The sequence below is a fragment of the Saccoglossus kowalevskii genome, chromosome 21, assembly GCF_978046115.1.
Source record: "Saccoglossus kowalevskii chromosome 21, keSacKowa6.1, whole genome shotgun sequence".
NCBI lineage: Eukaryota > Metazoa > Hemichordata > Enteropneusta > Harrimaniidae > Saccoglossus > Saccoglossus kowalevskii.
The window spans coordinates 23,514,476-23,540,200 of NC_140661.1; the positions used below are offsets into that span (position 1 = coordinate 23,514,476).

General features: G+C 37.4%; 1 protein-coding gene across 9 annotated transcripts in view; it reads left to right on the forward strand.

Annotated features, from left to right (window-relative positions):
* The window catches only part of NEO1 (neogenin homolog 1), a 102,063-nt gene that overhangs the window by 20,280 nt on the left and 56,058 nt on the right, over positions 1 to 25,725 (forward strand). For all 9 annotated transcript variants that reach the window (XM_085494766.1, XM_085494771.1, XM_085494767.1 and 6 more), the window contains 1 exon segment: positions 23,187 to 23,501. In XM_085494766.1, the coding sequence (XP_085350892.1) occupies positions 23,187 to 23,501 (315 nt within the window).

The following is a 25,725-nucleotide window of genomic DNA, read 5'->3' on the forward strand; positions in this document are numbered from 1 at the left end:
ATATTAAATGGCTTCTTCTACTGTAAACTGTAGACAAATTAAATTGATGAAAAGTATTCACTGCAAATTTCCCCACGGTATAGACTATTTTTAGACTGTCTTAATCATCACTGTTTGCAATGATATGCTGTTGTTTGAATAAACTTTACTCTAGAAAGGGGATTCACTTAGACTTGAATTTGTACAGTATTGCAATACTACATTCACTCTGTTAGATATATGCCATATTAGGTCTATTAGTTGTGCATGTGTTTGCATAAATCACAGAAGTGGGCAAATGAAGTACAGACAGATTTTGTATATATATTTAATAATCCACAACCATGGCAGAGCCCCTTGCCCCTGCAGTTACAGCCATCGACCCCCCCCCCCCAAAAAAAAATATCAGTTCTAAACAGTGTCTGATACGATATCCATAATAAAAATTAACGTACTGTATTTGCTCTATTAGAGCATCTTCAATAAGCTTGACCCAAACAATGTTCAGATGATATTTTAAGTATAGCAAACTCGCATCTACTTGCATATTATTTTTATTTCAACATTTTATATTCATAACAGTCCTTTTAATAGTGTGGTATACTTTCATGTGAATTATTTTGCCAGGATCTTCACATAAATGCATGGGATTCTTACAGAATGTACGAATATTGAGTCTTCATTGTATATGCAATAGAACTTTACTCTCTAACTTCAGACTTACTTACTGGAGTTTTGAACTGTTTCTCAGATTTGACATATGAATGCCTGAGGCTAGTAAATAATTGCCAAGCCTTGTGGAATTAGTTTACTGACTAGCTAGTCTAGGGGCGCTAGCGCAGCTTAAGTATTTGATATGCTCGAACCCTTCGTTGAACTCTCAGATGATACTGGTTACTGGGCTGTCAGGATAGGATGTGGCACCCCAACCCCCTCCCGTTCTTGTCCTAGAGTACTGATTGATTACTCAGGATATATTTTTGTAGCAGTCACAATTCCAAATTTTTTGTATTTATGCGGTTCACAGTTAATACAAGCTGTTTGATTTCTTGTATCACTTAAGTGCTGCAGTGAACCAGAGCAAAGGATACATAAAATCAATATGTACATTAGTAATGATAAAACCTGAGACTGCATTATAATTTACTGAGTGACCTGCATGTCTTCATCAGAATTATTCAGGTCCATTCGGGCTTGCAAAATGTGAATTTCTAGCTTGGTTGAGAATTTGTCTTGCCTGTGAATAACTCACTTTATTTACAAAATTGTATTCCCTTTGCTGGATCTTATTTAGGGTTAGGGATCTTGAAACACTATACTGAATTTAATGCTGTTTCGAGTGCAAGACTTAACATATTGAGGCAGCAATTATTTTTCAGATGTAATTTATTTTAATGAGATTTTGGATAATGGATTTCTGTGTGTTAATCTTGAGATGTCTGCCTTGCCCACTTTTGCCATCTGTGCATGAAATGTCATTTGGCAAATGAAGAAACTAGGTCTATTTACTCAAGATTTGCCACCATTACTACATTAAACATAATAGGTCAGGCATATAGTTTTCAATAAGGCACGTGTTGAATTTATTAACAAGTTTTATATTTCTACAGGCATTTTTGTTTTTAACTCTCCTTTTGCAGAAAGGACTACATTAGTAAAATGAGTCTTGCCTCTCCTGTTATTTTTGTTTATATTTTTACCTGAATTGCTTATTTCAAAATAGCTACATGTAATTTTAGTGAATTTTTTTCAAAGCATAAATCAACCGAATTAATGTAAGAAGAGACTTTTGCTGAGTTTGCCGCATCTTAAATTAATAATGTATACCTGAAATAAATTGCCTAGTCATTGCGTAACATAGGTTTGGATTATGTGTAAATAACCAATGTATTTTTCATGTATATGTAGCATGGAACCATATTGAACATGAAGCACTGTAATTTTTGTAATGCTTCAACTATTTCAAATGACATGGTAGCTAAAACTCCAATACAGTCCATTTATAACCTTTCTGCAAATGATTTCCAATGTCTCTCAGCAGGGCCCAAGGTAATTACAAAACTTGAGTGTACTTTCACAAATGCTCTTTTATTCCCAGGTTTGATGAAAAGTTCTGTTTACTTTTCAGTTTTACTGCATGACACCCTGCCCTCCTGTTTTACCCTTGTTAAATTTTTTAAAGTTATCTTTAGAGATGTATCGCAATGTCAGAAAAACTTTCCCTTGTTGAGTGTTTAACTCTGTATCCCCATCAAAATCAAGTTATTTTGCACAAGGGAACACTACAGGATATATATAGAATTCATGTATTATACACCACGAGTAAAAAAAAAAACCAGGTTATGCTCACTGTGCAGTACCCCCACCATGACAATGCCTGACCACTTTGCACGTGTGATACCATCATAAATTAGCAAACTTTGCCTTTCTCCATGCGTTGCTGCCTCAAAGTAGCTTATTTTCAACACAAGTCAGCTTTAGTGAACTTAAAGAAAGTCAAGGAGAGGGGTCACTGCCACTAATTTCTGAGTGGTTACAGGTATACCAAGTGTACTCCATAAAAGCATCATACTTGTCTGACAACTGGGCTTGTTTACTTGTTTCTTGTGCGTGTCGCTTTTATGCCAACGTGACATGAGGAAAACAATGTGAGCATGTTACGCCAACACGAGATGTCAGTATCAGCTCATGAGAACATGTTTTGCGAGCATAAAGCATTCAAAAATGGCCAAAGCAACACTGACGATCATTTGCAAAGTACACTTGCACTTGCATTTGTAAGTACATTGCCGTTTTTAATTACCTGGTGCAAAATTTTTCTAGTGAGAACATGATAACTGAGAAAAAAACAACTGACATCACATCATTAAACCAACAAGCTAAAACTGACAAGGTGACATAAACCACCAACAAAAAACTTGCTGGAGTTTGTTTATTTGATCCAAATTACATGAAAGCTGTTTTTCTTCTCTCTTCCCCTTTCAAGACAGCATATCCTATTTTCTAGTGTAAATATTTTGTTAGCCATTTCACTTTATGGCTGCCAATGTTTATTTATCTCCCCTAAAGACTAATTTCAGCCAAGATGGTTTTTACCTTGTCTGCACTTTGGGCAATCTTCCTCACTTCCTGTTTATTATTACATTCAAGATTTGGAACCAAGAATGGATCATTAGGTGTTTGTCTTAGGATGTAATACAGTGGAATACTTTATTTTCGCTGGAATTAATTTTCGCTGAAAAGGCTTTTTAGGAGTTTTGCTTGGAATTTATTTTCACTGATTTTTCATGAGTTTAATGTGAAATATAGGAAAAAAGTATATTCGCTGGATTTTTTTTTCACGGAATCATCCCTTCAGCGAAAATAGCGAAAATAAATTCCAAGCGAAAATAAAGTATTATACAGTATGTCCATGGGTAAACTGATCTGCAACTTAGCACTAACTAGTTTCAAAAGGAAAGCATTTACCCCGGTACATAATGGTTTTGACCACAACTTGTGAGTCATACATTCGCACATTCGGTAAACCAATCATATTAGAATTTTGTGTACCACCCAAAGTTGCATGTACATGTTGTATGTGTTTGATGTATCGGTTTAAAATGAACATTATATGAAGCTGAATGTTGATTGCAGTCAATGTTCTAGCTCGGATAATCTTTTGTTGTGGCAAAGTTTTAAGGTGTTCCTTTCCATGCATCAGTTGCAGTTTAATAAAAAAAATTTCGTTTCCGACTAATACACATCACCATTTTTTTATCTGAATATGAGAAATCATCAGTTACTTTCCACTTGCCCAATGGCATCATATGCATGAAATATTCATCAGCTGTATCAATATCTTTATTGACTGTAACTACAGTGTAGGAAGTGATGAAATGACCATCCATATAGTAAAATATAGTTTTTACTGCCTTGTAAAATAAAACCAAATTTTCAAAGGTCTCAGCTTTACATGTTGCCTTGAGTGGTTTTACCATCATCACTGCACATGTCTGTTGACTTACAGAAGGCTGTTCAGTTTGATATCCCCTATAAATGTGTCAGAGCTTATGATTTAGGACTAATCTTCTCCCTTCATGCCACACACTGAGCTCGTTCCAGGCGCTCCACACTCTAATTTTTCCCACAGATTTCTTATGAGTCTTGCGGCCATAGCCTAGAATCCAAGACCGCTGTAATAAGTGCCTAGCTTCAACTCAATTAATCTGCTTTACTTCACTGGGTTCTTGTGAAGCTGGCCAACAGTACATACCCCAGGAGTTTTTGATGTTTGAATATGTGTGCAAGGGTAATAAAAGAAAACTAACTGAACCCCTGATGTTAAAGCGAGAGGGTCGCCACCTGCGCACGAGCATGCGCGTGCGAGAATTGAGTCCCAAACGACGATAACAACACATGCTGAAAATGCAAAGGCTCATAGGTAGACGCTTCTTTGTAAACGATGACGCGCTATGGCCATCTGACGCATGCGCAGGTGATGACTTCCCCGCTTTAATACAACCATTCTGAAAGTTTTCTCCTAACTTCTTCTCCTGGTCTGTCTTAAAGTGGTTTGCACTGCATCACATTCTTGAGTAATTTGTGTAAACAATGCATATTACACTTGTGTTCGTTGCATGGGACCCATATTGAATAAGACGCATGGGGATGACCACAGCCCTTTAAAGCAAACTTGTTAGTGTTTTCCCCTGCTGTTGTGCAATGCTTTGATAAACACAGATATCGGTTAAGTGGATGATTTATTTACCAGTTGATGGTGATGATGACAGTAATTCATATTATATGTAAAGTAAACGCCTCTATAGGTACACAGCTGCACTCTTTTGTTGATACAACTTATCTTGTTCTTTTTCCAATCCTTTGATGTATTTCTCAGATAAGGTGTCTGGGCCAAGCCAAGCTTGTTGTCACTGTGCATGTCATAGTTTTGGTAGTGACAAATTCTATCTGGATTGTTCATAAAGATCTGCTGAGTATGGAATTATCGTTGCTCACCAGCATATCGATTATTGCAAGTTATTTGTGGCAGATGACAGTTCCGGACGCTGAACGTCATTATTGCCTCTCCTGATGACCTTTTGAGTAAGAGTACAAATATTAACTGTGCAGTACTGGTTTAGCAACTTTGTTTGATGTTCTGGACTATTTGGCAAATATCCCAGTGTTAACCGGGCACCACTTGTGGACCAGTTGATAACTGCATTCATCACTAATGTAGGCAGAAACAACTATTTTTCATCAGTTTCGAAAAGTGAGTTTGTCTACTATTAACACCAGTTCTTGTATAGCCATGACCAATTCTCCTAACCTGGTGTGTAGTGGTTAGTGTATCTACCCAGGGAAAAATTAATGTCAATAAGCATGCTGTGAACAAATGAAGTTTAGGAGGAGCGATGCCCTTCCCCCTCCTAATTTACAAATTATTAGGCGGCTTCTGTTTTAAAAGCTTCACTGAGATTCCATTTCAGTGCACTTTGACAAGCCTTTATTTGTTCCATTGACTTTTGTCCCATTTATCTTTATATCATTGCGTGTTACCGTAGTAACATTGGATTTGATAGTTTTATTTCACACCTCTTTGGTTTATATGCTGATAAACTCTAGCCCTTGTAGTAAAGGAAAGGTTATCTCACATGACAATGTTGGTGAATATATCAACACTTAAGTTTTTAAAGTTTCTTGTCTAATCTGACACCCTATACCTGAGAACCGGTACCGGTATAGTTGTCCAAATGGGCATACGTTTTGGTGAGACATATATCTAATTATGTCTAGCTGGGGCAAAATTAACAAATTAAAAAAAAAAAAAATATATGATGCCTGAATTATGAAAAAAAATATGGCTCTCAAGGATATAATTAAATGATTTTAAACAGACTGAAAGCTGCGCTTCTAATAGAGCAAATATGGTTTGAAATGCAGATAAATGTATTCTTTATTCCACTCTCAAAGATTTAATTAAATGATTTTAAATAAATTAAAGGCTGCGCTTTTAATAGAGCAAGTATTGTTTCAAATGCAGATAAATGTATTCTTTATTTCACTCTCAAAGATTTAATTAAATGATTTTAAATAAATTGAAGGCTGCGCTTCTAATAGAGCAAATATGGTTTCAAATGCAGATAAATGTATTCTTTATTCCACTCCTGTGGATAGAAGATAATAATTCGAAGTGACATCCGGACTTTATTACACTACTTGGCACTTTGATCTGAAATCAATAGCATTATGTTAAAACTAGAATCTGTGTATTGATATGTGGAAACAACATTCCCCTCCAGTGAATAGGATTGCTGTGTAATAGATGGAAGAATAGCTATAGAGTAGACTGACTAGTTGTATTGACAAAATCCTATGTGTGTTTTTGTTTTCTCAGTGTTGGAAGTTGTTTTCTTTTAACTCAATTATAGGCTAGTATGGGATATGTAACAGATGGTGTAAAGGCCCTCTGTTAATGCTATCTTTGATGTGCCTTACACTACTGTTTTATAGAATGGAAAGGTTGCTTAGCAACAGCCTTGATGAGTTTGTGGTTATCGTATGCTGTGTTTCTTGTCTGTTTTGATGTTTTATGCTTACCATATTTGCTGGCTATGTTCATATCTGATGTCGTATGTTTTGTGAACTGAAATGTATAGTGTGCATTGAAATGCTATTATGGAAGCAAGATGGTCCCGAACGACAAATATGTTTTCTGTGTTGAAATATACTACAGTTGGCACTGTCAGCAGAGAAAGTTATGGCAAATAAAATGTCCAGAACTGTCACCCAGCTTTAAAATGTAATATTAATCAAATAACCATTTTAACATTACTGTAGCATATTACGTAATGTTATTCTTTAGTTTGAGTTTTTGTGAAGACAGCTACCAGAAATATAATTGTGTCTTTTTAGCCATTTACTTTTACAGTCTATTTGAGCCAATTCTTCTGGTAAAGATTGTACATGTACATTACCCATGTTTTACGTCTTCCTTTCCCTTCAGGAATTGACCTTGGAAGTCTTCTACCATATTGTTATAGTTGAGTGAAATTGTATAGAATCGCATAACTGTGTCAGACATTTCAACGGTGTGTCATTTGAATAGTGCGACTTTGAAGTCAACTACAAAGATGTTTACGCTGGAGAAATGCTTTTTGACGTGGTATTCGAAAAAAGTTTCACATGTGCTGCTGAAAAGTTTTCAGTGTACGGGTTTCTTTTCCACTATAGAACAGGAATTTTTTGGTCAGTTGTGAAATGATTATTATTAACATACAATATTGTCTTTTTTCAGACACGTAACTAGTGAATTTGCAGACATTGATTGGCGAAGGTCATTGCGCAGCAAGCGATAAAGCTAGACTACCAAACAAAGAGTAGCTAGAAATCGTAGATAAACATTGGTGATGTCTGTATTTGTATTTCAGTGATTATATATAAGAAAGTTCTTTCATTCCAGTCCAAATTGAATTTTATTTACTACCGGTAATTGTCTTACTATAATTTTTATGAAATTTTCTTCCAATTGCAAAATTCTGCAGCTTTGTTTCTCTGAGTTCTATAAGACTATGAAGCAAAAATACTTTCCTATGAACACCCTCAAATCATAAATGTTAAGATATTTCTTATTTCATATTTTGTTATCAACCGGTCCTAAATTTTTACTTGTGATTTTCTTTCATGGTTTATCGGTAAAATAACAATAACAATAATCATTTGACCTCTATTTCAGTAAATATGCAAAACTAACTTAATGTAACTTTGTATTACACTGTGTACTGGATTGGAAAATTACTTTTAAAATTACACCTAGCAAACTAACTCCCTTGAGCTAGCCATGAAGTGGCAGGCCTCTATATCAATCATTTCAATCATTAATATAGTGTCCAATTATGATTGGTGTCATACTCTTGAGTTATTGCGTTACGGGGTTTAACCTGTGGGACATAGTGATTTATAAAAGTTATTATACGTTACAATAATAATTCCCATTGTGGTATGAAAAAAAAAAAAATGAGCACGTTTCAGATTGCTAGTGTTGCGAATGAACCAGTATTGTGGGCGGCAGTGGTTTCAAATTTAGTGATATTACTGGAAATTCATTGTGAGAATTGTTGTACGCATGTAATAATTAATAACTAACTAAATAACTAATAAATAACTCGCTGTTCCTGCTTTTTTTAGTTTTTTCTTATTAATACAATCTTTTCACTGAGGTAAGATGTAGAACTAAATGACAGCTGGAGTCATCAGTTTTGTTAAGGAAAAGTTAAATTCTAGCTACTTGCATTCTGTCATCAGTATAGATTAAGTGATGTATTACATTTTATTTACTCATTTGGTGTAACATTTTGTCAGAGTTGTACTTCAAATTACTATCCTCTTGGTTATTAACAGTCACAAAAGGCGTTAATGTATGGACACGTGGCTGTTAAAATAAAACGTATCACATTGTCCATTTCTCCAGCAACACAGGCTTTAAACAGGTACTTGTGTTCATGATTTCATTGTGGTTGAACTTCCACCTCTCCCTTATGTGTAATTTACTGTCTTATAATTGAATCCAAAGTGAATTTCCTGCAGATTGCCTTCTGCTTGGCTGAGTTATGAGAAATTATTGTATTGATCCGTTATTTATGTGGACTTGATCCTTATCACATTCAAGATCTTATTTTTCCCTGCTTCTCCTGTGTATGACTCATGCTGATTTTCCAGTTATGGCTTAAGCAGTGCTGCTGCAAGCTTTGACCTTCTGCTTGCCCCTTGTGGCTTCAGGCTTCAAGCCTTGCAGCTGTTTTTCAAAGACTCGATTCCCAAAGCAGACATAAATTGGCCAAATTTCAATCTGCTCAATTTTTAACCCCAAATGGGGTACCCAGAGATTACCATAATTGTATTATTTAGTGGTCTTATGATTTTAGTTTTCAGTGGTGTCCATCTGCTACCCACAAGAACTTTTTACTCATTAATATCTTTTAGAAAAAAATGTGCATTTCCTTTTGACATCACTGTATCTAAATCTGAAATAATTAGGAACTTGATTGATAAAATCAAAATGATATACATTGTGTAAATGACACTGGATTGAGCGAGTTTAAGCACCCTCTGGTCGTATCTGCTGTATGGGCTGTGCAGCTGCCTCGATGGGCCATGTAGCTGGCTGTATGGACTGTGTAGCAGCCTTGATGGGCCATGTAGCTGGCTGTATGGACTGTGTAGCAGCCTTGATGGGCCATGTAGCTGGCTGTGTGGGCTGTGTAGCAGCCTTGATGGGCCATGTAGCTGGCTGTATGGGCTGTGTAGCAGCCTTGATGGGCCATGTAGCTGGCTGTATGGGCTGTGTAGCAGCCTTGATGGGCCATGTAGCTGGCTGTATGGGCTGTGTAGCAGCCTTGATGGGCCATGTAGCTGGCTGTATAGACTGTGTAGCAGCCTTGATGGGCCATGTAGCTGGCTGTATGGGCTGTGTAGCAGCCTTGATGGGCCATGTAGCTGGCTGTATGGACTGTGTAGCAGCCTTGATGGGCCATGTAGCTGGCTGTATGGACTGTGTAGCAGCCTTGATGGGCCATGTAGCTGGCTGTGTGGGCTGTGTAGCAGCCTTGATGGGCCATGTAGCTGGCTGTATGGACTGTGTAGCAGCCTTGATGGGCCATGTAGCTGGCTGTATGGACTGTGTAGCAGCCTTGATGGGCCATGTAGCTGGCTGTATGGACTGTGTAGCAGCCTTGATGGGCCATGTAGCTGGCTGTATGGGCTGTGTAGCAGCCTTGATGGGCCATGTAGCTGGCTGTATGGACTGTGTAGCAGCCTTGATGGGCCATGTAGCTGGCTGTATGGACTGTGTAGCAGCCTTGATGGGCCATGTAGCTGGCTGTATAGACTGTGTAGCAGCCTTGATGGGCCATGTAGCTGGCTGTATGGGCTGTGTAGCAGCCTTGATGGGCCATGTAGCTGGCTGTATGGGCTGTGTAGCAGCCTTGATGGGCCATGTAGCTGGCTGTATGGGCTGTGTAGCAGCCTTGATGGGCCATGTAGCAGCCTTGATGGGCCATGTAGCAGCCTTGATGGGCCATGTACAGTACAGTTCTCGCGGAAGCTTTGGCTTCACTTCAGCTTCACCTTCGCTTCAGCATCGCATCATTATGGCATTGTTATGGCTTCAGCATCGCTTCAATGTCGCGACATTAAAAAGTTAGGCGGTTATCGCTTCGCTTCATTGTGGCCTCATTATGGCGACAATGTGGCATCAGCATCGCTTCATCAAACAAAGAAGTACTCTACTCATTTCCCCCAAACCTCTTGACCGCTTCCGTTTTTGACCGGTCAATTTCCGTTTTATTTTCGACCGTGCAACAATTCGGACTACTAAAAATTTTCTGGTTTTCATAGATCACGGTTACTAGTTTAGTAACCGTGCATAGATGTTGAACAACCGTCAAAAGTTCAAATACTTTTTGTTTTAACTATCTATAATTATATGCACGCAATCTGACCCTTTGACCTAGATTTGGCTGGGATTGAATACTGTAGAATACTTTATTTTCGCTTGGAATTTATTTTCGCTATTTTCGCTGAAGGGAAGATTCCGTGAAAATAAAATCCAGCAAATATACTTTTTGTTCTATATTTCACATTCAACTCATCAAAAATCAGTGAAAATAAATTCCACACAAAAGGCCCAAAAAGCCTTTTCAGCGAAAATTAATTCCAGCGAAAATAAAGTATTCCACAGTATTTTATTTTAGACAATATTCCGACGTGACCCACTGCTACAAAATGTATTCAACAGAAGTACAACATGGTTGTCTGGGTTTCTTTTCCTGATTGTGTTGAGTTTACGATTTGTATAATTATTGTTGTTTCCCCCCAAGCAGAAGACAAGCCGAAGGACCATGAAGCTAAATAGAATTCCCACGCATGGACGTGGACTGAGTGAAAGAAAATATTTCTAAGGCTAAAATAAAAATGACCTACTATTACACCTCTTTGTGTATTTGTCAATTTTGTATATATTTGGTATGACCGTATGATCGTAAATACCTAGAAAAATCTCGTCTTTCGTTAATAATTTCATTTGTTTGAAATGTCTACCGACCGTAATTTGTTTCTCCAAACGGTCCCGACGTCCGTCATTCAACACAATCAGCATTTATTTATCGCAATTCATGGGGATCATGTCCCGTAATTTGCGGGCTGTAAACCAAATAATTAAACAAGTACTATTTATTGTATTTTTGTTTTACCTCGCGAAACTACAACAGAGCATAGAGTTGTCGCGGTTAAATAGTCGCCTTGAAATCGATGGAACTTCAACTACTAGTATCCATTTCTCACCTTGAAATAAAAAAATCGAAAAGCATCGGGGGATATATTATTAACCAGTCTTACGAATCGCTAGCTTTATTTTATTCGAATTTATAAAATTCACGAGTTTTCGACATTTGTTGGCAACTTCCGCTCTAAAATGGTTGAAAATGTGGGTGTGATAATACGGACTAACATGGTTCTGTGACCCAGGTCGTGCTCCGATCAGGTGACTCTCAGCCAATCAATGATGTTGTAACAAAACATATTTAACGCAAATTGAAGGGTCGTCGTACCATCCAATCTCCATCGTCGATTCACAAAGTTTTTTTTTGTGCTGTGACAGGCTTCGCAATTATTCACTGGAAAACATCGGTATATTTTGACAAATGGATGGGATTTTACCTCAGTTCAAAAGAAAGAAAAAGAAAAAAAAACAGGGCTAAGATACAAATCAGTTTTGCAAGTTGGGAAATAAGGTAAACCACACTGGGGTCGATGATTTTCAGTATCGAAGGACTTCCGTGTGAATCATGATTTTCAAATTGTTCATCGGCTGGTGACCAAATATTTACGCCACACGAAATGGACACGTTTTTTTTTTCTGAAGCCCAATAAATTATTTCTGCATGTCAAGTGCTATTCGATTTTTTACAGGGCATGTGGCTCGTTTTCATTCGAAAATATGTTTGTGAGAATACTTTTAAAGTACGTATAGATCGAGCTCAGATCACTGATCGTGACTCAATTTTGAGAATTGGTTGTCAAATTTTACCAGACTGACGCCACCACAACCATCCAATCATATGTTGGAATTGTACGCACTTGTTTTGGAACTTTGTATCAAGATGACTGGCGACGACGCCCACGCACCAGGCGGCGTACGTGTGTGTTGCATGTTTTAGTAGTCCGGGCATGGGGTAGGACTCGGCTAAAACTAAACGAAACACAGAAAAATACCACCGAAATGAGGAATCTGAATCTGCTCTTCTAGCAGCAAATAAAATGAGCGAAAAAAGGTAAATTTTATAACAAGAACAGTTTCACTTCGTATTCAGCAAATTGTGTTGTATCAGAACGACGATTGCATTGTGTGATTTGAATTTATCACGATTTTCCTTCCAGTCAATATGAAACTCGTCACCTTGCCGATTGTAATGTACTTCGCAAAGTTTTTGGTGCCCAATACTCGCAACACTAAAATAATTAAACAAGATATCTTTTTAAAATGTCATAAATACTCTTGATCATATTATTTTATTCGCCTTGAATTTCAAATCAATTACATATCGAACTTCTGTACATGTTTTTGTCTACTGCCCTTCTGCATGCAAATAATGAGGTCATACTTATGTCACAATAAGTTGAAGCTGATGCCATGTTGATGCCATGAGACTGCGAAGCTGAGGCCACGATGATGCCACAAAATAGCGAGGCGAACACAGCTTCAATTTTCAATGACGCGAAGCTGATGCCACAATGATGCGATGCTGAGGCGACAATGAAGCCATGCGTAGGCGACAATGATGCCACAAAAGCCAAAGCTTCTGCGAGAACTGTACTGTAGCTGGCTGTATGGACTGTGTAGCAGCCTTGATGGGCCATGTAGCTGGCTGTATGGACTGTGTAGCAGCCTTGATGGGCCATGTAGCTGGCTGTATGGACTGTGTAGCAGCCTTGATGGGCCATGTAGCTGGCTGTATGGGCTGTGTAGCAGCCTTGATGGGCCATGTAGCTGGCTGTATGGGCTGTGTAGCGGCCTTGATGGGCCATGTAGCTGGCTGTATAGACTGTGTAGCAGCCTTGATGGGCCATGTAGCTGGCTGTATGGGCTGTGTAGCAGCCTTGATGGGCCATGTAGCTGGCTGTATAGACTGTGTAGCAGCCTTGATGGGCCATGTAGCTGGCTGTATGGACTGTGTAGCAGCCTTGATGGGCCATGTAGCTGGCTGTATAGACTGTGTAGCAGTCTTGATGGGCCATGTAGCTGGCTGTATAGACTGTGTAGCAGCCTTGATGGGCCATGTAGCTGGCTGTATGGGCTGTGTAGCAGCCTTGATGGGCCATGTAGCTGGCTGTATAGACTGTGTAGCAGCCTTGATGGGCCATGTAGCTGGCTGTATGGACTGTGTAGCAGCCTTGATGGGCCATGTAGCTGGCTGTATGGACTGTGTAGCAGCCTTGATGGGCCATGTAGCTGGCTGTATGGACTGTGTAGCAGCCTTGATGGGCCATGTAGCTGGCTGTATGGACTGTGTAGCAGCCTTGATGGGCCATGTAGCTGGCTGTATGGACTGTGTAGCAGCCTTGATGGGCCATGTAGCTGGCTGTATGGACTGTGTAGCAGCCTTGATGGGCCATGTAGCTGGCTGTATGGGCTGTGTAGCAGCCTTGATGGGCCATGTAGCTGGCTGTATGGGCTGTGTAGCAGCCTTGATGGGCCATGTAGCTGGCTGTATGGGCTGTGTAGCAGCCTTGATGGGCCATGTAGCTGGCTGTATGGGCTGTGTAGCAGCCTTGATGGGCCTTGTAGCTGGCTGTATGGGCTGTGTAGCAGCCTTGATGGGCCATGTAGCAGCCTTGATGGGCCATGTAGCTGGCTGTATGGGCTGTGTAGCAGCCTTGATGGGCCATGTAGCTGGCTGTATGGGCTGTGTAGCAGCCTTGATGGGCCATGTAGCTGGCTGTATGGGCTGTGTAGCAGCCTTGATGGGCCATGTAGCTGGCTGTATGGGCTGTGTAGCAGCCTTGATGGGCCATGTAGCTGGCTGTATGGGCTGTGTAGCAGCCTTGATGGGCCATGTAGCTGGCTGTATGGGCTGTGTAGCAGCCTTGATGGGCCATGTAGCTGGCTGTATGGGCTGTGTAGCAGCCTTGATGGGCCATGTAGCTGGCTGTATGGGCTGTGTAGCAGCCTTGATGGGCCTTGTAGCTGGCTGTATGGGCTGTGTAGCAGCCTTGATGGGCCATGTAGCTGGCTGTATGGACTGTGTAGCAGCCTTGATGGGCCATGTAGCTGGCTGTATGGGCTGTGTAGCAGCCTTGATGGGCCATGTAGCTGGCTGTATGGGCTGTGTAGCAGCCTTGATGGGCCATGTAGCTGGCTGTATGGACTGTGTAGCAGCCTTGATGGGCCATGTAGCTGGCTGTATGGACTGTGTAGCAGCCTTGATGGGCCATGTAGCTGGCTGTATGGGCTGTGTAGCAGCCTTGATGGGCCATGTATTCTTGTTTAATGTGTTAGTATAATTATCTCCTACATCAAACTCATGTCTTCAATTTATACTGTGGTACAGATTGCTTGCAAAATGCGCATCACAGTAGAGCTATATCAGCAGACGAGCTGCTCATACATCTTGAAAGCTAATATCAATTAAGCCTCCTGTCTTGCAGTATCATAAATTAAGCATTCTCACAGTCTTCAGGAAATATTTCAACAATGTTTGAGAGCAGAAAGGCACAATTAAAGTGTCTGACCTATGTCTGTCAATAATATTTCCTGTGCACTCTGGGTCATTTTACTGCGATATTGTCCAAAGAATTTAAAAATAAATATTAATACACTGAAATAACTATTAAATATGCAAATATGCTGTATATGTACCCTATTTGCTCTTTTAGCAATATATATCTAATAGAACTGCACAGAAATTGGTTTAATGTATGTTTGATCTCTAGCACAAGACTCATTTTAACTATTTAAGTGTATGTGCTAGTTATAGAGAAGATATGGTAGTGCATTTTGCCAGAGAAACAATTCAGTGAAATGTTTACAATTACAAAATCTTGCTGTTTCCCCCCCTGACTTCTACTGACATATTGTGGCCACTCCAGCAGTTCACGATGTTGGAGATAACATTGTGTTGTCTTAGATTTGTTTTAAAGATATTTTGTCATGCACAAACTTGACAAGAGGCAAAATATCATGCAGTCAAAGTTGCTTGTCTATCTGAATGTAATTACTATTGCCATGGTAACACAACTGGGGTCGTATTTGCAGATCTTTGCAAACTGGTGATGCCTAAATAATCAAAATAAATACTAGTTTTATTACATAGTCAGCTAGCTCCAGAAAACCGAATAAAATTGGATTTGCATGAAAAATAACAGACACAGATAATAATGTTGATGTAATGTTGATTAGAATGGAAATCATTGATGCTGAAATGGAAATAAGACATATCGACAAAGTCATCATTGTTAATGGGTCAGCTGGCAGATTGCTAATGCAGACTGTTTGAGATTGTCAGTGTATAACCCTGATATGAAAGATTGTGTTCTGTTCTGGGGGGCTGTATTGTGTTCAAACCTCTGATAAATGCACCATAGCTGCAGAGGTCAGTGGCTGTTCATGCTGATAGTGTTTCAGTTGACTTGGTGATGACAAGTTTGCGTTAGAATTCAATACTTTTTTCAAATCAGTTGTAGAAAAATTTAATGTATATATAAATAGTGACCTGGTTTTTTAACAAACAGACTGTTTTCAGTTTTCTAAGTTGCCACTATTTTGGTAGCCATGGCTACTAGACCACCATTTTAGTTGTTCACTAACAATAACGAACTGACTTGCTAGCTGGCTTTCAATTTCTGAAATATTTCACCATCGATATTGCCTTTGAATGGAGGCAATAATTCATGTTAGTCTGGCTTGCAACAGGAGTGTTTAAATGGAAATAAAACAGGTGCTCTAGTGTTTTTGTTTATTGTAGTAATACATTATATGACTTGTAAATTGTTGAATTTGGCCAGTTGCCGCAAAATGTTTTCTTGGTAGCCAAAAATCAGTAAAACAAATTTTAGCATAAGGGGCTGGTTTTCTGTCGTGAGTTAAATCCTGTCTTTGGGAGATTGTCTACTAGTGTTACATCAACTACATTTGTTTTAATAGGTGCACTTACATTTACCTTTTGTGTCCGTTAACAAAGAATAGCATTCATTCTTGGAGTTCAGTGTGAGTTTTTGTAGCAAAACAAATATTTCTTTCCATTTACTTCTATTTGAGAGGTACTCCAAATGAATTGAATAGCACATTAGATGTGAATGCATTGTTTAAACAGTTAAAAAATTACAGTATGGGGGTTGGTTCTTGTCAAATACAATAATAAGCAACTAATATTTTATTCTCTACTTTGGAGATAATTTCATCATTTCGCAATATAAACTTGTATATACAAAATATTTTAATTTATTTTCAACAATTTTTACCAAGACCTGTGGGCAATGAAAAATTATTTCTTTTCGGTTCAAAATTACTAAAAGCTGAATAAATAAAAAAAACTTTAAGCCAACAATTTTGCTGGAATAATAATGGTAAGCAAAGTACTAATATGGTGTCTATATGTAAATTGAACATTTTACTGCTTTGCAGGGAAGCCCTTTACACTAGGGGCCTTTAAATTTACCTTTAAAGGGATTACTAGTTGAGATTCTCAATTTGCACAAGGTAATTAATCCCATGACATTGCACTCTGTTGATTGCACAGCCAAACACATGATGAAAGTCACTGCTGCAATGTGTCGTATTTGTTCTATTGGTATCGCATACTATAACATTCTTGTGTATTTAGACAAATTGAGTCAGAATTGATCGAGCATACAGAGAATGCTGTTTTTATGTTAGTGATGCGCTTCTAATGGAGCAAATACCGCACTTTAAAACACTCTAAATTTTCATCATTTTGAAAGGGATATAGATTCATTTCCGCAAGATGCTTTCAAGACAATCGTACACTGTTTTTATAGGCTTCATTTCATTAGGATAAAATGCATGTTAAGCCATGTGTTATCAGTTCGATGTAATTTCTAGATTGGCGCTGATATACCAGTCAGAAGTTTTTGCTATGGTCAAAACAAGTTGTATTTTAATGAATCCAGTTCACAATAGTATGTATGAATAGAGCAAGTGAGGTATGCATTCTGAGTTGTTCACATGTAAGATTTGATTCAATCAAATTTTGTATATTGTAAACCACTTTGGCTTCCTTAAGCTCACTTGCGAATGAGTTTAGGAAGCCACAAAATTACGTAGCAGTCAGTATTCTTTGATAACGAACCATTTCAACTATCACAAAATTTCGTCCCACAAATTGATATGCCTTTCTTGAATAATCAAATCTTGAAAATTTAAATGATTTACTAGAATTACAGGATCTGATTCTTTTCCACAGTAGGCTATGTGGGAATAAATGAAATTGAACTGGATAGCACCAATTTAGGTATCTGAAGGGGTAAGGAACTCGTGAAATAAGCAGACAGAAGGAAATACAAGTCATGTAATTGGTGTACCACTGGGAGTGGGTTTCATTATCTGGGCCATTGTCAGCGTTAAGAGTATAGATTGCTAGTGGCATCAAAACTCCATTTAAGTATGAATAGTGTTTAACCAACGTAATTGGTCACAAATTATGGCTTTTGTGTCTCCAGGAAGCTAACGCTTGTTGTCTGCTCAAACTATACATTGTTGGTTTTCAAGTTGGAGCCTTGTTTAAATTAAGTAAGAATTGACAATGATGCTAGACAGGAATGTAGCCATGTAATCTAAAGTTCTATGCTGTACATATTGTCTATAGGTCAATATCGTTTATTCGGAAGGATAACTTTGTTTCTGTGTATGGTATATCGTTATACTGTGGATGACTTTATTTTAGCTTCAATATATTTTTGTTGAAAGCCTCAATTTGAGCTTCAGTTCTCTACAAAAAGTTGTAAGCATAAATAAATTATTCTACAGTAGTTGCTGGCTGATTTTGACTCGTAGTTGCTGGCTGATTCTGACTCTAAATAAATTATTCTACAGTAGTTGCTGGCTGATTTTGACTCGTGTAAATAAATTATTCTACAGTAGTTGCTGGCTGATTTTGACTCCTAGTTGCTGGCTGATTTTGCCTCTGTAAATAAATTATTCTACAGTAGTTGCTGGCTGATTTTGACTCGTGTAAATAAATTGTTCCACAGTAGTTGCTGTAAATAATCTACTGTAAATTGATTCAATTTCAGGGAAAATCATAAATTTGCTTCAGTGAACACTTCACTGGGGTCATTAAAATTTTAAAATTTGTCTCTGTGCAATGATCTTAAGTCGTCAAACCACAAAGATTAATAACATCAAAACAATAATGGTCTACAATAATTGGCAAAATTTCATAAGTTGAATGATTTAGAGCATTGAATAAATCGTTGGTTTTCTTGTGAATTATTCCTCGTGTATCTTCAGATATTCTCGTTCTCGAAGCTAATGAATCGAACACTAATATAACATAGAATTTTTTTTATTTCAATTGACCTGTTTAGATTAAAACTGAGGCAAATATTACGGCTCTAGTCAACACAATTGCAATACTTTAAAATACTTTATTTTAGCTGGAATTAATTTTCGCTGAAGAGACTTTTTTGGTGTTTTGTATGAAATTTATTTTCATTGATTTCTGACTAGTTGAATGTAAAATATAGAAGTAAAGTATATTCGCTGGATTTTATTTTCACTGAATTCCTTCAGCAAAAATTAATTCCCAAGCGAAAATAAAGTATTTTTCAGTAAATCATGAGTGGCTGGAAAATTAAGTTGGTTCTTCATGGTTAATATTACAATGTGTATTATTACACTTCAATTATCTTTACTTACTCTTCATAACACTAGTTCTGCCAACTTTCTCTATGATTTAATTTAAAAGATACCGATGTACATAAAAACACCAGGCCCTAATCTCAGCAAGATTAAAAAAGAAATATATCCATTAAGACATTGTCAGCCAGACACATACATATATAAAAACATTCAGTGTCATGGATGGCAATGTGTAACGACTAAATTACGAATTTTCAATAGTTATAAGATGCATTATTCATGTTCAGGTTTTAACACAAAGTAACAAAAGGGACCACACAGCAGCGTCATGTGACATGTACTCAATAAAACAAGACTAGGTGTCTGGGTCTTGCACTCAGTGAGTGTAATTTGGTGTACTTTGTCCAATTTATTATGTGTGAAGCTTTCTGTGAGGAAATATTACGTAGTAGCTATTTATCATGCTCGTAATTCATCCACACCTGCCACGTAGTGCTCTTTGTACCAGGTCAAAGTTTTTGTGTGTTCTCCACAATCTTTCTGAAAATGTACTTAAGAGTTCTATTTATCCGAGGGGGGGGGGGGATGGGGTAACAAACTGGAGGTACACAAACGTATTCAAAATGTTATCATTTACATGTATACAGTTGTAGTTGTATCACTAAATTCATTTGCCATTGACCAATTACATTCACATAAAACAAACGTCGCTTTCACAACAATGGCTACGACTAATTTTAAACCTTAATCTCATCACCTTCACAGAAAGATAAATTAAAACATTATGAAAGTATATTGCTTAGCATTGTTACGAACTGATTTCAATTCCCTATATGAATCAAACAATTTTATAATAATAATTTTCATAATTTTCTCCATGTTATTGGGAAGAAAAACAATTAGCATTAGCCACTATGTCCATAACTATTTTATTCTTAGTAGTATTTCAGGTTCTTCAGATCTATGCGATGCGTTCAATGATGCATTCAGTAATTGTGCGGCTTGCTTTTACGTCACTTCATGCGACTGCTAACCTGTATTTCTGGCTGATCTATGTCGAACTACGCCCACACACCCATCCTCCCACTCAAGGCAGACATAAATATACCTGTATCCTGTCTTAGGACTGGTTCTCTTGTCCCAATACAGGATTGTGATATCATGATTAATCTCTGTGGGTCATATACCCTTTTTCCTGGATGGTTCATAATTGGAAATACAAGATGACTCATTGGTTTCGTCAAAGTGTGTTGTGTCTCTCGAGTTTCTAACTCTTCTTTGGAGACTATCCCATCCTGCGACTTCTGTGTTTAATACATTGATTATTATTGTACAATTTCAGCCTTTAATGTCTACTTCAATCCGTTGAAATCAATTTGACGTCTGGGGTTGCTCAGATTGTGTATGGTGTGTGTGTTTGTGAAGTCTTTCCTCCAGCTAAAAAGGTTTTTATCTCCCATGTGAATACAACATACACAAATCAAGTGTTTTATGGCTCCTGTTATTGAACTTGGGTGTTTATTTTTATAATGCACCAACCCAGGTTTGTTTATAAACCTACTTTTATGTGTTTGTCAACATTTTGCTTTTTATTTGGTGACATTTGTGTTCAAAGTACTGTAATGGAGCCGTAGTGATTTTCACAAAATTGCGATTCCATGAACGTCTTCAAGTCACGAAAATGAAACATTTTACAGTAGTATGGTAGTTTGTCCATCTCTTGCAAATGTCATGTGTCACTTCTGGGGAGTCAGTGAATACTGTGGAATACTTTATTTTCGTTGGAATAAATTTTCGCTGAAAAGGCTTTTTGTCCGTTTTGTACATGTAATTTATTTTCGCTGATTTTTGATGAGTTTAATTTGAAATATAGGAAAAAAAGTATATTCGCTGGATTTTATTTTCACGGAATCATCCTTTCAGCGAAAATAAATTGTAAGCGAAAATAAAGTATTCTACAGTATATCCTAACCAGGGATTGTGTTAAACCCTGTGGTATGCTTCCTCTTCCCCATTATTATAGAAGAACACTCCCCTTTCTGTTATAATCCTACCTCTACTCATTACCATCTCTACTAATGCCCTTAATTATGTATATAAACTTTCCACATTTCCTGATTTAAAAAAAAAAAGTTCCATGCTATGACTGGTTAATTACTACCAGTCGCCATCTGTGTTCATTCCACCATTTCCTGCATGTGATCTGAATTTTAATTGAGACGAGGAGAACCCCCTTGAAAGTGCATCATTTGGTCTTAATGGATGTAGGGAAAGGAGGAAAGTATGCCATCTGATAACTGTACCAGATACTGAGTTTAGACAAACAAACAACCAGCCATTGACTTGTCCCCAAATATTTGCTGCAGATGACTGACATGGACCAATGGGATGTCCAATTGTTTGTTGAGATTTCTTACTTTGCTATGTCTGTAGATCATCCTGGATTAAAAATGATCTGAATAGGTTATGTGGGTTGGTATGGATATGAAATAACATCTGATGTAAAAGAGTCTCAAAGTTGACTTTAAGGGTTGACCATTAGAAATTCTTGGGGGGGATTATGCTGAGAAAAGCTTGGAAAACAGTCCTACATTAAAAAGTATGAGAAAAAAAATTATTCATGAAAATCTTCCTATTTGATAAAAGAAAACAGAAAAAAAAGTATCCTTGGGGGAAAAATCTAGCTCTGAACAAAGTGAACGAAATGAAACAAGTTTTTGTACCATCTGTACTCCTATTATATTGTATGGTTTAGAGTGGTGAGCTTGTTAACATTTGCACATATGGCTTTATCAGGCAGTGCTTAGTAATTATTGTGATATCAGATTCAGGGGCAGCTGGTATGATTTATCTTGTGTACCATAATGCTTAGAAGGAGAACGTTGGGTGGTATACACCACCCTGAGGCATAATTGAATCTTGTGAAGCTTGCAACTGTTTGTTACACAAAACCAACACAGATGCATTATAACTATTCATTTCTTAGTTTCTCTGACTCAATAACCTTGGTAGCTTGCAATGGTTTACTGTGTGTTTGTAACCACACACCTATAATTGACCTGTGCATTGCTAAAGGCATGTTGCTAAAATTGTATATATACTGAGAAGTTGCTTGCTTTGATTATTGTATACAGGTCCAGCCATGTATTCCGTCTCCGAGGCATCAACATATTTCTCATATCTGTTGTTTGAAGAGTGTATAAACATAAATTATATACAAGTTATACTTTAAAACACACTTCTAATAGAGGAAGTCAAGTAAAAGACCAATTTTAAAACCAGACTATGGTAAAGTTTTGTCATTACAATTAAGAAACTTTCAGGTGAGGCTAAAATGACCAAAATTCAAGTTATTAATTACTGTTCAATTAAAACATGTTGCAAAGAGTTTGAGGCTACCTTGCGTGTTTTGTGCATATATCGTATTTGATTAATTAGTAGTTCATGTGATTACATGAATTATTGGTGTAGAGTCTAAATGTGTACATGGACTTACAAAAGTTACAAGGTACAAGTTTATATAGACAAGACCAGAAATAAATCATTTGCTATTGTACTTTATTCTTAATTGTATATAATATTGATGACATATCCATGCTTAAAGTCAACCTAAAGTACCCATGCACGCTATATTTTCTTGGTTTTGCGTCTATCATGATGGACTATGTATAGTTGTTATGCTAATCAAGTTACAGACGAAAAGTCATCTATGTAGTCTATAGCATGGTTACCTTTGTACTATTTTGTTGGTCTTTCGGCCATCGTCATACGAACGAACATACGTTGCCTCGATTAAGCATATTATCCACGAAAATTTATTCCAATGCAACAAAGAAAGGGGCAGTCACAATTTCATCTTTTTGGCATCTCAGTTGATACACTGTGTGTGGAGAACAGGATATCAGAATATTCAGATTAGCAACACACTGTATCAACCAATCAACGTCGCTGTCACCCACTGATCATAACGGCAAAATCTGGCATCATTTCCAGACTAGTATGGAGCGGGCTAAAAAGATCTGCCAAATAACGGAAGGTCACCAGGCTATGCAGTCAACTGCCCAGCATAGTTTCGAGTCTACCTGTCATGTCAGTTTTATCCACATGCTTGTCTGATTTGTGTTTTCAAGAATAATTGTGAACCATCTGAAATAAATCTGTTAAAACAATTTGCCACCTGAGATTTTGTTTCTTATTCAGTACGAGTCTGTCTTTATGTGTGATCTCGGTTTCATTTCTCCGCTGGGAGGGACACTTTTTACAACTATTTGTTCTTTTTGAAATCTCAGCTGTGGGACAGGTTCTACATCTTGATCCTTGTTTAAACAGTTCTTATTTTCTTTTTTTACAGGAAATGATAGGAACTTTAATCCATTTTATTTTACTTTGGAGCCTGTGGATATGGTTATACAAAAAGGACAGCCAGCAATTTTGAACTGTTCGGCATTTGGCAATCCAAGGCCAACAGTGGAGTGGAAAAAAGACGGTTTGTTTTTAAACTTACTCGGTGACACAAGGAGGACGATTTTGCCCAGTGGGGCACTAAGAATAAACAATGTGACTCATTCTCGAAATGACCGACCCGATGAGGGAAATTACGAGTGTGTTGCAACAGTAGATAATTTAGGAACAATAGTCAGTAGGTCAGCCAAATTACAAGTAGCAGGTAAGTTTCGTGACTTTTCAGTTTTTTTTTTTCCTTCTTGTACTTGTGCTAGAAGTATTAGAGATGTTCTTCTAATAGAGGAAATACAGTACATGTACCTCTATTGGAGGTGTGCTTCTAATAGAGGAAATACAGTACATGTACCTCTATTGGAGGTGTGCTTCTAATAGAGGAAATACAGTACATGTACCTCTATTGGAGGTGTGCTTCTAATAGAGGAAATACAGTACTCTCAGCCCTGTTCCTGTTAGTGGAGTCTAGTTTCACAAAATGACTAATCAAGACAACAGAAGTATTCATATCTATATGACTTTCTAATTTATTTGCCAGGCCAATCGATTGTCAACTGCTTGTCTGATTGGACGACCTACAGAATGGTAAACATTCTTAGAAAATATTCGGCATATTTTTTAACTTATTGTTTTTCTCTCACCGGACACTCATTCCAAGCTCCTGGCACCGAGAAAAATTAAAATGACCAATGAGGAAGGGCATATGAAAGGAAAATTGATCACGCTTTTGGCATAAATAAGATTAGGGGGGGGGGGGGTCTCTTCTGGTCATATTTCAAATTTTACGACTTCGTGTTGATTTTTTACTTGAACATTTCCCATGAGAAATTGTTTTTATTTTTCTAATGAAGTGATGTTGTTGTATCCTGTTGAGTACAGATCGTGTATTATGTCTAAGACGAAGCATAGTTGTTGAATTATTAAACATCATAGTTCGATAAGTCTTGACATTTTATACTGTTGATGATGAAGCTTGATGATGAAGCTTGATATGAATCTAAAGAATAAAATTGCATGTTTGTTGAATTGCTGAACTGAAAATGTCGACCTCCAATGGTGCTTGAAAGGTTAATGTACATGTATCGCTGAGATTGGAGAAAAATCATGGCTGAATTATAGTTCAAATCTTAGTATCTGAACAAAGACACTGGTTTACATGGTTTAGGAATGTTGTTGTTTGAAATGAACATGAATTCCACAAGAAGACTAGTTAGTTGTTTGTTGCAGTGCATGTCCCAAGGGAGAGTGAGATCTTCTGTTTAGGAAGATGTTTAACACGCCTCCTGCTGCGATCCTTTGCTGGGTCCTTCACTATTAGCCGAAATTATTCACACTTTTAAAAGCGTATCTTCAAAAGACAAGCCCATCACTAAGTGCACACAATACTAATAAAGCAAATATGGTAACTATCTTTTCAAAATCTGTTTGCATGTCTCGTAATATTAGTAGGAAAACAACTATAACCTCTTACCTTTTCTAAGCCCTAGTCATAACTTTTCAAACAAAATGTTCTGATATACCGGTTCACGTTCCAATCAGAAATTGTGTTATTGCCAAATTCTGCTTCCAGAGTTCTCACCAGAAATTACTATATGAAAAAGCAATCCCTGTTTCTGATCTCTGATACAATGTTTCAAATTTCTGATACAATGTTTCAAATCTCAGATATGTTTCTGATCTTTGATACACTGTTTACAATCATCAATAGTAAATGTCATCTAGTGATTGTAACTTCACATGTGTGCAGCTATCATATGCTCTAGTGGTGAGTGATGTCATGAGTTGTATTACACCAAAAACCAAAGGTGATACACTCAAGGTCCTGGTATCATTCTGATTGCATATGATCCTTGTACTGACTGGTTTAAAGTGCTGTCTCAAATTCATGGTAGAAAGATGGCTTGTTTTGATAGTTTGTTTGTCATTATGGAGATGTAAATAGTCTTTGATGGTACTTGAACTCTGTCTTATTGGTAACATATTTGCTGGTTCTACTCAGAACTGTGAATGGCTGCAGCACATGTCATCCCCTGTTGTCATAAGCCGTGCAAAGTCGTCGTCTCAGCTACAGTTAAACCAAACCTTCACTGATATAAAAAATTTATATTTATATCATATTTGCATTCATGAACATAAATGATCTGTTAAAATAGTTTAGCGTAACTCAATTTTTCTTGTTAATTTTAAGCGTCATTTATGTTACTTCAGTGTCTGCTCTTTATCAACACTGTGCCAAGCACCCTCTTTAAAAATTATGCAAATTCCAATTTTTCCAAATTTTCAAGGGCTGTTCTTGCATATCGGTTGATTAAATGATTACTGTAAAGGGGGTAATTATTCACTGGGTTTTAATTTAGCTTATTTCGCTGACTGGAAAAATGCGCTAAATTAAAACAGTGAATATGTAAAATTTAGCATAGAACACATTATCT